At 37.5% G+C, this 16,611-nt stretch overlaps 1 protein-coding gene across 2 annotated transcripts in view; it reads left to right on the forward strand.

Moving 5' to 3' along the window:
* The window catches only part of EXOC4 (exocyst complex component 4), a 798,914-nt gene that overhangs the window by 60,776 nt on the left and 721,527 nt on the right, over positions 1–16,611 (forward strand). For both annotated transcript variants that reach the window (XM_069588401.1, XM_069588402.1), the window contains exon 5: positions 3,662–3,771. In XM_069588401.1, the coding sequence (XP_069444502.1) occupies positions 3,662–3,771 (110 nt within the window). The remainder of the gene's footprint in view (positions 1–3,661; positions 3,772–16,611) is intronic.

Raw genomic sequence — 16,611 nt, forward strand, 5'->3', positions numbered from 1 at the left:
ACTGCTGTCTCATGTATTGTGGGCAGATGTTATTTGTTTTGTTTTGGTTTGATCATTTTTGTTTGATTTTTATATTCTACATATGAGTGAAATCCTAAAGTTATTTGTCTTTTTTACTTTTTTTCACTTATCCTAATACCCTCACGGTCCACCCATGTTTTTGCAAATGAGGAAGATCTCATATTTTTATTATTGTGTAGTATTCCATTGTAGGAATATGTATACATATATACATACATTAACACAACCATAGAAGATGTATACACACACGTGTGTATGTGTGTGTATGCATATATTTTCTTTATCTATTTATATGTTGATGGGCACTGAGGTTGTTTCCTTATCTTGTCCGCTGTAAATAGTGCTGCTATGAACATAGGGTGTACATATCTTTTCGAATTTGTGTTTTCATATTCTTCACATAAATAACTCAGAAGTGGAATATCTGAATAATGTGGTAATTCTAGTCTTAATTTTTCCAGGAATCTCCATTACTGTTTTCTGTAGTGGCTATACCAATTTGCATTCCCACTAACAGTATATAAGGGTTCCTTTTCCCCCACATTTTCTCCAACATTTGTTATTGCTTTTAATAACAATCTAGTTTTTATTTTATTTTTTTTTGTTTTCAAAAATATGTCCTCTGAAGGATGGAAAACCCTTTGAGGCTACTAATACTTCTCAACTTTATTTCTGATGTACAATGAAGACAGGCCTTTTCTCGGTTCTGAAATTGAAACTGAGAGGTCGATATGTGATATGTAACAGCGGGTACCTTCTGTTGAGTTTCCTATCTGTAGTAACTAAATGAGTGGGTGTGTCCCCTTTCTTTTGAACTGTTATGACTAAGTCCTTCCATAAAAGTAGAAGAGAAAAACCAAAAGTCATTTCCAGAGTTACTTGCCTTTGGGTTAATGTTCACAAAGGAGAAAATTGAAGCCCAAGGGAAAATTTTAGAAGGAGAAATGAGTCTATGAAAATAGTTTTGCAGTAAATTGACTTTCTAAGAGTTTATTGATGGAGTTAGAGGGCCCTTCTGGCTCTGATAATAAAGTCAGCAGGTTATGTTTTTTCAAAGTTAAGATGGCAAGCTGTTTATCACCTTATATTTAACTGAAATATATTTTTAGGTTAAAACTGAGAAAGTAGTTGTAGGTTTTAATCTAAAGTGAATTGTGTGCACCTCTGTATTTACAGCAGTGTGTATTCTGCTCACATATACATATGACTGCCTACAGAAGTGTGTAGCGTGCTCACGTACACATAGGACTCTGCAGGTAGTAACTGTCGCCTCATTTACAGCTGTGGCAGGCAGTATTCTGGCTGTGTACCTCAATTTCCTGTTAATCGATACCTTCATTTATCAATGCTTTAAAAATAGCTCCTCTACTTCTGTTATGAGAATACTTATTGCGTTTATCAAGTCTTATTCCTATTATTTAAAGTTGAAATTAACTTTTTCCTAATTACTTAGAAACAGCACTGTTAACATTAGTGGTTATCCTCTGTTTCTTCGGTCATGTGTGTCCAGAGGCTAGGCAGGTGCATGGAGCTATTTTCCAGTTATGAATAAGATGGAGGTAAAAGAGAGGTAGCTGAGGAGAAGAAATGAGAAGATAACAGTAGTCAGTGTACAAAAGCTGAATGGATACATATGTGATTGAATTGGTTTATAATTAGATGATTATAGCAAATCAGTGGATTGGAAGGCTCTTTTAGATTTTCTTAAGATAGTGTAGGCAAATAGGAACTTACAGCTTTATATTGGAGAAGAGTTACTGGAGCTAACTATGTCAGTTCAATTCCTGGTAAATGCTATTTCTGTAACTTTTATGTCTTATTCTTCACTTGCGGTTTCGCATTAGTCTGCAAGTGATTCCAGCACTTGGAAATGCGTGAAGTTGGGTTTAGCTCATATCTTAGTCATACTTCTTGGATGCTCAGCCCTGAGCGAAGTGCCAAGCACATGGCAGATACTGAGACTTGTTTGAGTAATGATTCCCTGTTCCTAGTCCTAAGTGGAAAGGGAGAAGTTAATGACAGTCATAGTTACCCTCCTGGCCAAAAAAGATGGCTGTCAACATTGTTCAGTTCAGTCGCTCAGTCGTGTCCGACTCTTTGCTATCCCATGGACTGCGGCACACCAGGCCTCCCTGTCCATCACCAGCTCCCGGAGTTTACTCAAACTCATGTCCATTGAGTCGGTGATGCCATCCAACCATCTCATCCTATGTCGTCGCCTTCTGCTTCCACCTTCAATCATTTCCATCATCAGTGTCTTTTCAAATGAATCAGTTCTTTGCATCAGGTGGCCAGAGTATTGGAGTTTCAGCCTCAGCATCAGTCCTTCCAATGAATATTCAGGGCTGATTTCCTTTAGGATGGACTGGTTGGATCTCCTTGCTGTCAACATTGTTAACATTCAATAAAAATAATACCGTAAAGGGTAATTTTGCCCTTTAATAAAAGTTAGTTTCTGAAAGTTTTCTGAAAGAACGTATTTTTTAATTTGCTTAAGGATGCACACATACCTGGGTTAAGAATACACACATTAAAAATAAAAAAAAAAGAATACACACATACCTTTGGATACCTTTGGTTTCAAAGGAGTGGGGGGAGGCAGGTGGGGATGTCACTATCGTCGATGTTCCGACTTCCACACTTTTTTTTTTTTCTCCACTTGGAGGAAGCTTCCTTGAAGGTGTAGTCTTGTTCCTGCTCACCACTGCCTGCTCTCCCTTCCCAGTTCATTTGAGAATCACTTCCATGGCCACTGTGACTGGTGATGTTACTGGGACTGGAAGCTGTCAAGAGCTATGGCTTTGACCTGTCTGTCCTTGGAACATGAGTTAGAGAAGCTTTTCTGTTGGAAATGCAGAGTGATTAGATGATTCAGTTTCTTCAACCGGTGTTTTTGTCTTGGCACCGCCTACATTCTTGTACTTAACAGATGTCTATAAATGGGACTTATCTTGAAAATTTGTTTTTTATAGTCTTTGTGTCACTTAAAATTATTGTGTTTATATGGAGACGCTAAAGTTAATAAGATGAGTTGCTGGACCTTTTTGGAAAAGGTGAAATGGGCAATCGAATGCTGAATTAACCTATTTGAGATTTCTTAAATCATCTTTCATAGGTGTGATTCTCAGCTTGATGAAATTTATGAACTTTTTTTTTTAAAGGAAGCTAAACGTAGTGAATTCCCAGTGTATCTTAAACAAATAAAGATTCCAGCTTGAAAAACACAAGTTACACTGGACTTAACTATTTAAACTTTCATTCATTTATCACAATACGGTGTTATTTGCTCTTCCTTGGCTGATAAGTTTAATACAGAAACAAAGAGGTACTGAAGTTGCATGGTATACTTTGGTTATAAGGTGGTCATGTAGATCATCAGAATATCCACTAATTTTCTTAACCTAGTATTGAACTAAAAAGATAAAAATGTAAATATTTGGAATCCTTAAAATGCATGTTTATTCACTTGTCTGTGACAGTCACTGCTTTATGAAATAGACTGGGGGAATGCTTGAAATCAGAGTGTCAAGAGGGTTCATGAGAGAAAGAAAGGAATAAAAGATGGGCATGTCCTGGGATGTAAGCAGATTCTGGAGAAAGTGGTGAGTGGTTAACTACTGCTGTTCTTCTTCCCCTTCAGCTCCCTGGTGAAGGACGCTTCTCCTGTCCCTCTGCTTGATGTCACAAACCTTCCTACACCTCGGAAATTCCTCGATACCTCTCAGTATTCTACTCCTGGAAGCTCCAGTGGTAAGTGTTTAATTCTTCAGCCACTCAACTGCTTTGTAATGAGCTGCAGTTCCTGGGCTGGGGCCAGGGTGGACATTCCATTTGAGCAGCACTGCTGGTTTTCTTTGAAGTTGAATGCTTTGGATGGGGGTAGGGGAGTGCGTGCGCACGCGCGCGTGTGTGTGTGTGTGTGTTTTGCTGTAATGTCTGTTGGGGGTGTGTGTGTGTGTGTGTTTTGCTGTAACATCTGTTGGGTGTGTGTGTGTGTGTTTTGCTGTAACGTCTGTAGGGGATGTGTGTGTGTGTGTTTTGCTGTAATGTCTGTTGGGTGTGTGTGTGTGTGTGTGTTTTGCTGTAATGTCTGTTGAGCCTATTAGCTTGTACCCAGCTGCTGCACATAGCACATTCCTTGTCTGGGCCATGAGAGCTTTTGCGTGTGTGACCTCTGCTCTAGAGCTACATTCCTTGTGTTTTCCAAGTGGCCTCTCCATGTCTACCTGTGTGTGCATGTGTGGACACGCTCAGTGAACTCTGAGGACATAACCATAAACTAATCTTGTTTCTTCTTGACCTACCTAGTATGGTACTGAATGAGACAAAGGAGAGCCATTTTTGCTGATATTTAAAGTTGGGGAAGCTGAAACTCCAGTACTTTGGTCACCTCATGCGAAGAGTTGACTCACTGGAAAAGACTCTGATGCTGGGAGAGATTGGGGGCAGGAGGAGAAGGGGACGACCGAGGATGAGATGGCTGGATGGCATCACTGACTCGATGGACGTGAGTCTGAGTGAACTCCTGGAGTTGGTGATGGACAGGGAGGCCTGGCGTGCTGCGATTCATGGGTTTGCAAAGAGTCGGACATGACTGAGTGACTGAACTGAAAGTTGGGGAGGGAAGTTGTGTTTTTGATTATGGAAGCAAAGTTTAAGGGAAGTCTTCTGGAGGGGCTCAGCCCTGCCCCGTCATAGGGTTCAGTTCATTGCAGTTGGGCTCAGAGCTTCTGGGCTGTTGCAGACACCTTCCCTGCCATTGCAGCCTTGGGTTGGGGAGATGGTGACTGGATTTTTTTTTTTTTTGTGGGCTCTTCTGCAGTTGCCTTGGTATGACCTCCTCACAAATGCTTTTAAAGAAATAATAATGTCTTTTAAAGGAATAACAATATTATTATTATTGACTTTTCAGATAAAACATACTTCTTACTGGTTCTGTAGTCCTATAGAGTTTGAAATGATGAAAAGGGGGGAAAATAATTTTTGAGCTTAGTCAATGCATTTTGTGCAACTAACTGAAAGTGTTTGAGAGCCTAACAATATACTATTGCTGAAGCATATTTAATTACTTTATAAAATATAATTAAATTTTAGGATTATTTAAGCTTGGGATCTTGAAGTTTATTGCTTTTACTGTAGGAAAAGTGTAAGAATTGCTTTTTTAAGGTGGGTTGATTTTAGTTTTTTATTGAGTTATAGTTGATTTATATTGTTGTCCTAATTTCTGCCTTAAGGAATTGTTTTATAGTAAATTTTACTCATTTTTTAAAACCCATACACATATTACGACAGTTTACAAAGCTGTGTATTCAAACTTCTTCCTGGATAAAAGGTTTTGTTTTCTCCCTCTTTCTTTGCTGTATCACTGTTCTGTGAGTTTTGACGCTGCTTTGAGCTGTTGTAGAGTATGGAATTATGATACAGAAAACACATTTATACTCTTGATTTATATTTTACCCTCTGCCTTTTGTGGAAATTACCGATTGTTAGATCTTTGTGTCTTTATAATGTGAATTGCCACTTAGCCTGGTTATATCAATTTAGGTAAATATTGCTGAGTCAGTGGCCAAGTGAAATAAAAATTTTAATTGTTCATGAAGAGATGATGGGGCAGGCGTTTTGAAAATGAAAAACATAAATACCAAATAAGCTGAGAAAAGGCCAGTGATGGCAAATTTCAGTGGAAGCTAATTCTGCGACATCTATTACTTTTAATGAGACAGCTTTTCTTCCCTGTGCACTTTCTCTGTCAGGCCCCGCAGTTAGCCTTTATCACTGAGTGGAGCTCATAGTGACACTTTGACTCCAGCCATCTGTCCCTTCATTTTTGGGAATGACTCTGGAAGAACTGGGTGATAGATTAGTGGAGCTTGGGACTATTGTGAAGACGCTTGTAGATCTGGCCGCAAAACTTTCTTCTTAGAAGGGCTCATTTCCTTTTCTGTTTGGAAGATTGATCTCTTGATTTTTCTGGGGGTGACTGAAAAAGAAGATAGTTATTGATTAAAGTCAATAGTAACAGTAGTTAACATGTGCTTAGTATACATTTTATCTGTGAAACAGTAGAAATCAGTGCTTTATGTGGATTAACTCATGAAGTCCTTCAATGATCTTAGGAGAGAGGCACTGTTAGACCCATTTTACAGGTGAGAAAAGCAAAACTGAGGATGGTTAATGATAGATCAAAGTTGACACAGCTGACACACAGTAGCGCTTGTGATTTCATATCAGGAGCTGGGTTCCAAAGCACGCACAGTTTTCCTGCAAATAAACTAGATACTAGGTTTCTGTCACTGCTGTAACAGATTACCACAGGAAACATGTATCATCCTACAGTTTTGTAGGTTAAAAGTCCAGTATGGGTCTCACTGGGCTAAAAGGAAGGTTGGGGACAGGGCTGTGTTCCTACCAGAAGTTCTATAGGAGAATCCATTTCCTTGCCTTTACATGCTCTTAGAGGCTCTTGCTTTCCTTGACTTGTGGCGGGCTCCCTTTCTCCATCTGCACAGCCAGGGACAGTGGGTCACATTCTTCTCACCTTATCTCTCTCTGACCCACTCTTCTGCTCCCTTCTTCCTCTCTTGAGGGACCATGTGATTAAATTGATTCCCACCCGATAACCCAGGATCTTTTCTCTGTCTCAGTATCCTTAACCTCGGTCACACGTAGAGTCTCCTTTGCCATGTAAAGTAACAGATTCACAGATTCTGGGGATTAGTTCATGAATATCTTTCATGGGCTTCCCTGGTGGTGGCTCAGTGGTACAGAGTTCGCCTGCCTGTGCAGGAGATGGGGCTCCGATCCCTGAGTCAGGTAGATTCCCTGAAGAAGGAAATGACAACCTTCTAGAGCCAGTATTCTTATCTGGGAAGTCCAATGGACAGAGGACCCTGGTGGGCTACAGTCCATGGGGTTGCAAAAGTGTCAGACATGATTAGTGACTAAACAACAACAATCTTTCAGGGCCCATTCTACTTATCACAGTCTGCAAGTACTTATTTTCTGACCTAAGTTATTTTTAAGAGCCAATATATAGAAATTTGACTTTCTTGAAATGATGTGTGAAGTCTTTGAAGTTCTCGTTTTTAGGATGATATTAATCTGGGTCACATTATTAAAGGGGATTGTATAAATGAGAAAAATGTAGATCATGTAGAGAACTACGTAAAATATTTTTAATAAGTACATATAAAAGTGTGGGGCTGATGAAATATACTATAATAAAGGACAGAAATTTTGTCTTGCTCTAAATAATGGACAGTAAGTCCTGAGAGTCTATTTGTGAAGTGCTCTGCAAGTCAGCCTAGAAAGTAATAGTCTTTTTCAGCAGGGAATTTAACATAGGCTCTTAAAGCTCCTTTCTCATCTTATGAAATAGTAGGATTGAGGGTGTAATCCATTAGAGCTGACATTTCTATAGAGGAAGTTGCAATAGGGAATCCCTGGGTAGAATTTCATCTCCCATTGGGGTGTCATAAATTAAAGTTGCAGCTGATTTCTGAGAACTTTCAGATTATTATTAATTAAATGAGAATTTTGTTGGCTTGTGAATGAGTCATTTTTCAAATATCTTATTTAGAAATAGAGTTGTGAGTGACTTTTATGTGAGAGGTGTTCTATCATAGTTCACATGTTACTGTTAGTAAGATACTATACATCATTCAACTGATGTAGCCGTCCTAAGGGTAGTTGGGGCAGGTACTGTTACTGTCATTATGATTATTATATTTATGTCATATTTAACTGTATTGCCAGATATTTATCATAAAATTGTATGGAATTATCTATGTCTGTGTATCATCTAATTAAAAATAAAATCTTTAATTATCAGATGCAAATTCCAGGCACAGATTGGCAGAAGCAAGCAACATGTAAAGAGAAAAATGATTAGCATTCACTTAATTTTCCTGTGTAATCATGAAGAAAAGCAATGGCATAGTAAAGAACTGGGCAAATGGGCAATTCACAGAAGAGTCTATATACATGGAAAGATGGGCATTTATCTGACAGATGTTAAAATATCAAGAATATATAAAGAATCCCTATAAATCAGTAAGATAAGCAAGTAGAAAAATAAGCAAAAATATGAGCAGGCAGTTTGCATAAAGAGACAGCTATATTAGTCAATATATGAAAAACTGCTTATACTCTCTAGTTAATCAAGTGTTATTTTTAAAATAACATGAAAAAATCAAGTGTCATTTTACGAATATGGAAGCTGAATTCAGGGATGCTGAGTGATTGGTCCAGGTTTAACCAAAAAGGTATTTGCTGGAGACTGGCCTCTTGCTGTCCTCACTCTAAATATGTAAAGGATGTATTTTGCAAGCATTTTTTTTCCCATTATTCTCATCAGTCATAGTATTTTATAATGTACAGGAAAACTAATGTCTAATTTAGATGTAGTCATTCAACTATAACTTAGGTAGAAACATGGAAAAAGTATGGAGAAAAGCCAATAATTATAGTAAAACATTGGTTTAAGCTTTTGGAGTCTCAGTATGTCTTTTTATTTGGCAAATTGCCTTTGGAACGTTCTGCCTGAGCAATTATTCCCAAGGTACACAGGCATTTCATTTGTGGCTTCTTTATTCATTTTATTCACACTCCTGCTGGGATTGCTGTGATTATAGCCATAATGAAACTGGACTTTTCTCTCCCTTTCTTTCTGGTACCAGCATAGGTTAAGCAATAAAACGTAAAGAGAGCACAAATGAAATTATTTTTTCTTCTTTTGCTGCTGTTTTCTTGATGTGTATTTTATTTCATCAAACCTTGTTCAGAGACTTGATATTTATCTCAAGAATTTGGGGTTTGATGTTTTAAAAATTCTCTACGTGGGTTGGGAGCTATGAATGCTAACATAAAAGGAGATGAAGCTCCTCTTTTTCGAACTCAAATGTCACTTTCAGAATAGTGAAGATCCAATTCTCCAAAATCTTGACATCTTTTGTTTTACTTCTGTCCTTACGATAGGATCTCCCTTGGTATTTTAAATATAACTGTTTCTGAGGTATCCGTGCATTTGCTCTTAATAAATATCTTTGATTTCTGTGATTGATCAGAAGTAGAGTTGAGGAATATATACAAGGGAGACAGAATAGAACTAATAGTTCAAATGTTTCTAAATAGAAAAATGAAGCAAGACCAAAGTTTATTTATTAAAAATATATTAATTTTTAATATATAAACTGTATTAAATAATGTAGTTTATGTAAATAGTATATATAACATATACACATATATAAACATATAGACCCCAAGTTGCAAAGACTTGGTCAGACATGACTGAGCAACTGAACTGAACTGGACTGAAAATTGCCAAAGTAATCCTGAGAAGAAAGAACAAAGCAGGAGGCATAATCCTCCTAGCCTTCAGACAATACTGCAAAGCTACAGTAATCAAAACGGTATGGTACTGTGACAGAAACAGACATACAAATCAATATATAGAAACAATGCCATCTCAGTCGCTAAATTGTAAATTGACTCTTTGCGACCTCAAGGACTGTAGCCTGCCATGCTCCATTGTCCGTGGAACTTTTTAGCAAGAATACTGGGGTATGTTGCTCTTTCCTTCTCTAGGAGATTTTCCTGACCAGGGGTAGGACCCACGTCTCCTGCATCTTTTGCATGGGTAGGAGGATTCTTTACCACCAAGTCACCTGGGAAGCCCAATGCATGTAATCTACGTTTACACATGTACAGCATGTATACCCTTTTACTATGTTCATAGTAAAAGTATGAAAACAACAGGAGAAAGATACAGAATATAAATACAGGTATACCTCGGAGATATGGAGGGTTTGGTTCCAGACCACCACAGTAAAGAGAGTCACAGGTATCTTTTGGCTTCCCAGTGCATATGTGTTACGTTTATACTATATATAGTGTAAATGTTATGTAAATAGTTGACAGCATGCGTCTAAGTTCAAGTTTTACTTTTGGGAGTTTTCTGAAATTTATTTTCTATCCATAGTTGGCTGAATTTGGATGTGAAACTCTTGGATATGGAGTGCCAACTTGTTTGTCTTTATCCATTTAAAAATTTTATTTTTAATTATTAATATCCATTAATGGATTTCTTAATATTGAACCAATTTTTCATTACTAATTTTTCATTCTTGATCATACTGTATTATTTTCTCAACGTAGTATTGAATTCTGTCTGCTAATATTCTATTTAGGATTTTTGCATCATGTTCAAGAGTAATAGTGTCCTGTGGTCCAAATCATACTAGATTTTGGTTTCAGTGTAATAATTTGCTGCATAAAAGGGATTAGGACATTCTCTTTCATTTTTCAATGCTCTGAAAAGTCTATGGAGCTCTGGGAGTATCTGGTGTTTGAAGATTTAGGAATTTCTCTGTGAAACCTTTTGGATATGGTACGTTCTGATACATATACTTTTTATTCAATAATTTTGTTTCATCAGTGTAAATTGTTCTGTTTAAACTTTCTGTTTCTCTTGGGGTCAGTTTTAATAATCTGTATCTCCCTAGGCAATTATTGATTTCATTTATTCAATTTTATTTATGTAGAATAATGTATATAGAATAATGGCATCATTGACTTGATGAGTTTGAGCAAACTCCAGAAGTTGGTGATGGACAGGGAAGCCTGGTGTGCTGCAGTCCATGGGGTTGCAAAGAGTTGGACACGACTGAGTGACTGAACTGGACTCATTTATATAGACGTCTGTAAAGTATTTTCTTACTGCTTTAAAATTCTTTTGTTTCCTTTATGTCATCTAATTGTGCTGTTTCCCTTTTCTTCTTTATCAAAGTAGCTAATGGTTTGTCTTTGGTGTTCATTTTTTCTCCCAAGAAATAACAAGAATTTTGATGTTTTGATTAGGTCCATTTTTTTTGTTCTCTACCTCATTCCTTTATGTTTTTATTCTTTCCTTCTTCATCCTTTCACTTGGTTTATCCTTTTCCTGCACTAGAAACTGAAATCATGCATTTTAATTCTTTCATTTTTTACTGATAAAAGTATTTAGTGATAGAAATTTTTCTCTCATTACTACTTCAAATGTATCCCATAGATACATATCATTTATAAAGGTTGTCTTATTTCAGTTTTTATTTCTCCTTTGATCCAAGTGTTTTTAGTAAAACAGCTTTAAAGATGAAAGGGTCTTTTGTGTGTGTGTGTGTGTGCTTTAATATTTTCTAGCTTTGTTGTGTTGAATTGAGAATGTTGCTTGTAATATTTTTACTTTATAGGACTTACATTTTCTTTGTGACTTAATATATTATGGTTTGTTATTTGTTTTAATATTCCAGGGGTACTTGAGAGGAAGATGCATTTTCTCTGTTAGATGAGGAGTTTGATGTATATTTGTGAAATTCTCATTATGTTAAGTTGTCTATCTGCATTTTTATTTTTAGTGTTTTTCTTCTATGTCTCTTTGACTTACCTATAGTTTTTGTTTAAAAATGGTGATTGCTGTTTTTTGGTATGTGAATAGTCGTGTGTTGTAGTTTCATTTGTGAATTGTGCTTTTTGGTATTAAAAAATGCCCTTCACTGATGTGATTAATGCTTATTGAATGACATACTGTTCATTCAAATGTGGAAAATTCTTAAAGAGAATTCTTAAAGGGAGTTATTAAAGAGATGGGAATACCAGACCACCTGACCTGCCTCCTGAAAAATCTGTATGCAGGTCAAGAAGCATTAGTTAGAACTGAACATGGAACAACAGACTGGTTCCAAATAGGGGAAGGAGTATGTCAAGGCTGTATATTGTCACCCTGCTTATTTAACTTCTATGCAGAGTACATCATGAGAAATGTTGGGCTGGAAGAAGCACAAGCTGGAATCAAGATTGCTGGGAGAAATATCAATAACCTCAGATATGCAGATGACACCACCCTTATGCCAGAAAGTGAAGAACTACTAAAGAGCCTCTTGATAAAAGTGAAAGAGGAGAGTGAAAAAGTTGGCTTAAAGCTCAACATTCAGAAAACTGAGATCATGGCATCTGGTTCCATTGCTACATGGCAAATAGATGGGAGACAGTGGAAACAGTGTCAGACTTCATTTTTTTGGGCTCCCAAATCACTGCAGATGGTGACTGCAGCCATGAAATTAAAAGACGCTTACTCCTTGGAAGAAAACTTATGACCAACCTAGACAGCATATTCAAAAGCAGAGACATTACTTTGCCAACTAAGGTCCGTCTAGTCAAGGCTACGGTTTTTCCAGTGGTCATGTATGGATGTGAGAGTTGGACTGTGAAGAAGGCTGAGCGCCGAAGAATTGATGCTTTTGAACTGTGGTGTTGGAGAAGACTCTTGAGAGTCCCTTGGACTGCAAGGAGATCCAACCAGTCCATTCTGAAGGAGATCAGCCCTGGGATTTCTTTGGAAGGAATGATGCTGAATCTGAAACTCCAGTACTTTGGCCACCTCGTGAGAAGAGTTGACTCATTGGAAAAGACTTTGATGCTGGGAGGGATTGGGGGCAGGAGGAGAAGGGGATGACCGAGGATGAGATGGCTGGATGGCATCACTGACCCGATGGACATGAGTCTGAGTGAACTCTCAGAGATGGTGATGGACAGGGAGGCCTGGCGTGCTGCGATTCATGGGGTCGGAAAGAGTTGGCCACGACTGAGTGACTGAACCTGATGGCTGATTCATATTGTACGGCAGAAACCAATACAACACTGTAAAGAAATTAGCCTCCAATTAAGTTTCTTTTTAATTTTAAAAAAGGCTGGCAATCGTATACTGAACTGAACTTTCATGTAGTTTTCCACAACTTTTGTTTTTATATTAAACCTACATTAAATATGCTGAATGTTCATGGATTAGACATTTTGTTCAAGTTTCCTACTCATTTCTTGGTTGAATGAAGTTTATTATCTAAAAAATTCCTGGAGTCATGGATACAGAGTTTCTTTATTTGAAAACTTTTAATTTCTTTTTCCTAAAGCCTTGATACTTAAAGGGCCACTTGGGGATAAAACTTCCTTAGGTTACACTTTAAATTGTTATTATTATTTTTACAAAATACTGCTTCATTTTTTTCTTTTTAGTGCTTTTGGAAATTTCTGATTCCTAAAGTCTTTTTTCCCTTTGTTAATGTTCCTTGATTCTTAGGTCTTACAGATTTCTTTTTAATCTTAGGAACTGAAAAGATTTAGTAGGATGTGCCTTGGAGTCTTGATTTCTTTAGGTATTAATTTTCCAAGATACCCAATGGGCTGTTGTTTCATTTTGTGCATTCAGGTTTTTTTTTTTTCTGTAAGTTTTCTTGGTTTACAATTTTTAAATGTTCTACTCTGTTTACTTTTCCTCTTTATCACTCTATTTTTCTTTGCCTGTTTTCCATTCCTACTACTCTCTCTTTCATTTTTTCATTTCTACTACTTTTTAAAAAATTCTTCTTTTTATCCTCCACTTTGGTTCCCAGCATTTACTCAATATCCTTTATCGAATAAATGTTTTCAATCTATTCTGTCTTGCTTATTTTGTATTGTATCCTTGAGGTATGAGATAATATTGTCTTTTTCTTCCCTCTCGTTCCTGAGTTTTGTAAGTTTTCTTTTCACACTTTGCTTTTGATTGTCCATGTCTGCCATAATTTTTCGATTTTTGACTCAAAGTGGCTTTTTATATCCCCAAATTCTTGTTTGAATATATTAATTCCACCTAGATTGTTATCACCCAGATTTCTCGTGCTTCACGCTGTTTTATTGGATGGAATTTTCTTCTCGACATGTGTTGGATTTTTTTTTTTAATACTCTCATAACAATGTGTTCATTATTTTTTTCTATTCATTTTTTAATGATATTGGGGGTGTGTTTGTAGGATTCCTAGCTCATTGGCTCCCTCTTCTGTCATTACAGCAAACTGCAGATACTTTTATTTCAGTTCAGTTCAGTCCCTCAGTCATGTCCGACTCTTTGCAACCCCATGGACTGCAGCATGCCTGGCTTCCCTGTCAATCACCATCTCTTGTCCGTTGTGTCAGTGATGCCATCCAACCATCTCATCCTCTGTCTTCCCCTTCTCCTCCCACCTTCAGTCTTTCCCAGCATTAGGGTCTTTTCCATGAGTCGGTTTTTTGCATCAGGTGGCCAAAGTACTGGAGTTTCAGCTTCAGCATCAGTGCTTCTGGTGAATATTCAGGACTGATTTCCTTTAAGGTTGACTGGTTGGATCTCCTTGCAGTCCAAGGGACTCTCGAGTCTTCTCCAACACCACAGTTCAAAAGCATCAATACTTCGGCGCTCAGCTTTCTTTATAGTCCAACTCTCACATCCATACGTGACTACTGGGAAAACCATAGCTTTGACTAGACAGACCTTTGTTGGTAAAGTAATGTCTCTGCTTTTGAATATGCTGTCTCGGTTGGTCATAGCTTTTCTTCCAAGGAGTAAGTGTCTTTTAATTTCATGGCTGCAGTCACCATCTGCAGTGATTTGGAGCCCCCCAAACATAAAGTCTCTCAGTGTTTTGATTGTTTCCCCATGTATTTGCCATGAGGTGATGGGACCAGATGCCATGATCTTAGTTTTCTGAATGTTGAGTTTTAAGCCAACTTTTCTCTCTTATCTTTAGTGGACTTTTTATTTTGGTGGTGGGGTAAGCTTGTTTGCTCTTTGAATTGTGACTCTTCTGTTTGCCTTTTTGCTTTTTTCTCCCTTCGTCATCCCATAGCCAAAGAGCTTTTATCTCTTTTTGTCTCATTTCTCTCTCAGAGGCTATGTGTTTCAAACATTGCTCTTTCAAATTATGTCTGCTTTTAAGTCCGTATAGTTCAAGCTGTGATCTGCTTGTATATCTTGTTAGTATTGAAACTTAGGGTTGACTTTGTCTTTCTAAAACTTTGATTCTAAATCCATCTTTAGGTTCATCATTATCTCTCTTTAAATTTCTTTATTATAGTTTTTCACAGTATATGTTTGCTTGTAACAAAGCCTTGTGGCAAAGAAGTGGTGGGAGAGGAACATGATATAACACTTCCTGGCATTAGGTGATATTTTTTGTTCTCATTTTTATTTTTAGTTATTTTCAATTTGGGGCAATTTCTGTCTTTCAGGTTATCCCGAAAGCATGGTTTTTATGAATTTTGTTAATTTTTATTGTTCTGTTTTGCTTCCGGAGGAAATGTTGAGAAATGGGGATCTAAACCACCATCCTTGTCTTTAGGAGCCCTGAAGTGTTAGTAAAGCTAAAGGTTTTAAAAATGCATTAAAAAAAAAAAAGTTTGCTGTTTACCTTGGTGTTCATATTATCTCATTTAATTGGCACAATTCTCTTGATAATGTTGTCTCCTCTTCACATTTGAAGAAATTGAGAGAACACGCAACTAGACAATTTGATCTAAAGTGATGCCAAGCTTTGTGTTCTTTCTACTATATCATTCTATCTCTATGGCAATTGAACTTACAAAATCATACATTAACAACCGACTGTAGCCTAATAAAGTTTAGTGAGTATTAATATAAACAATCAATTTATTCACCTGTTCCTAGTCTCTTATCCTGGATCCCTGTTACATTTCTAGTAGCCTCTTCTCCATTGATTGCTACTCTTTGCCCTGCAGAGGGGCATCCTTTTGGCTCTAGGCAATATAATGTGCATTTATTTCTGCTTTATTGACTGTGCCAAAGCCTTTGAGTTTGTGGATCAACAAACTGGAAAATTCTTAAAGAGATGAGAATACCAGACCACCTGACCTGCCTCTTGAGAAATCTGTATGCAGGTCAGGAAGCAATAGTTAGAACTGGACATGGAACAACAGACTGGTTCCAAATAGGGGAAGGAGTACGTCAAGGCTGTATATTGTCACCCTGCTTATTTAACTTCTATGCAGAGTACATCATGAGAAACGCTGGGCTGGAAGAAGCACAAGCTGGAATCAAGATTGCCAGGAGAAATATCAATAACCTCAGATATGCACATGACACCACCCTTATGGCAGAAAGTGAAGAACGAAAGAGCCCTTTTGATAAAAGTGAAAGAGGAGAGTGAAAAAGTTGGCTTAAAGCTCAGCATTCAGAAAATGAAGATCATGGCATCTGGTCCCATCACTTCACGGCAAATTGATGGGGAAACAGTGAGAGACTATTTTTCTGGGGCTCCAAAATCACTGCAGATGGTGACTGCAGCCATGAAATTAAAAGATACTTGCTCCTTGCAAGGAAAGTTATTACCAACCTAGACAGCATATTAAAAATCAGAGAGATTACTTTGCCAACAAAGATCCATCTAGTCAAAGCTATGGTTTTTTTAGTAGTTATGTATGGATTGAGAGTTGGACTATAAAGAAAGCTGAGCACTGAAGAATTGATGCTTTTGAACTGTGGTGTTGGAGAAGACTCTTGAGAGTCCCTTGGATTGCAAGGAGATCCAACCAGTCCATCCTAAAGGAAATCAGTCCTGAATATTCATTGGAAGGACTGATGCTGAAGCTGAAACTCCAATACTTTGGCCACCTGATGTGAAGAACTGGCTCATTTGAAATGACCCTGATGCTGGGAAAGATTCAAGGTTGGGGGGAGAAGGGGATGACAGAGGTTGAGATGGTTGGATGGCATCACCGACTCGATGGAGATGAGTTTGAATAAAC

Source organism: Ovis canadensis, chromosome 4, assembly GCF_042477335.2.
Source record: "Ovis canadensis isolate MfBH-ARS-UI-01 breed Bighorn chromosome 4, ARS-UI_OviCan_v2, whole genome shotgun sequence".
In the NCBI taxonomy this organism is placed as follows: domain Eukaryota; kingdom Metazoa; phylum Chordata; class Mammalia; order Artiodactyla; family Bovidae; genus Ovis; species Ovis canadensis.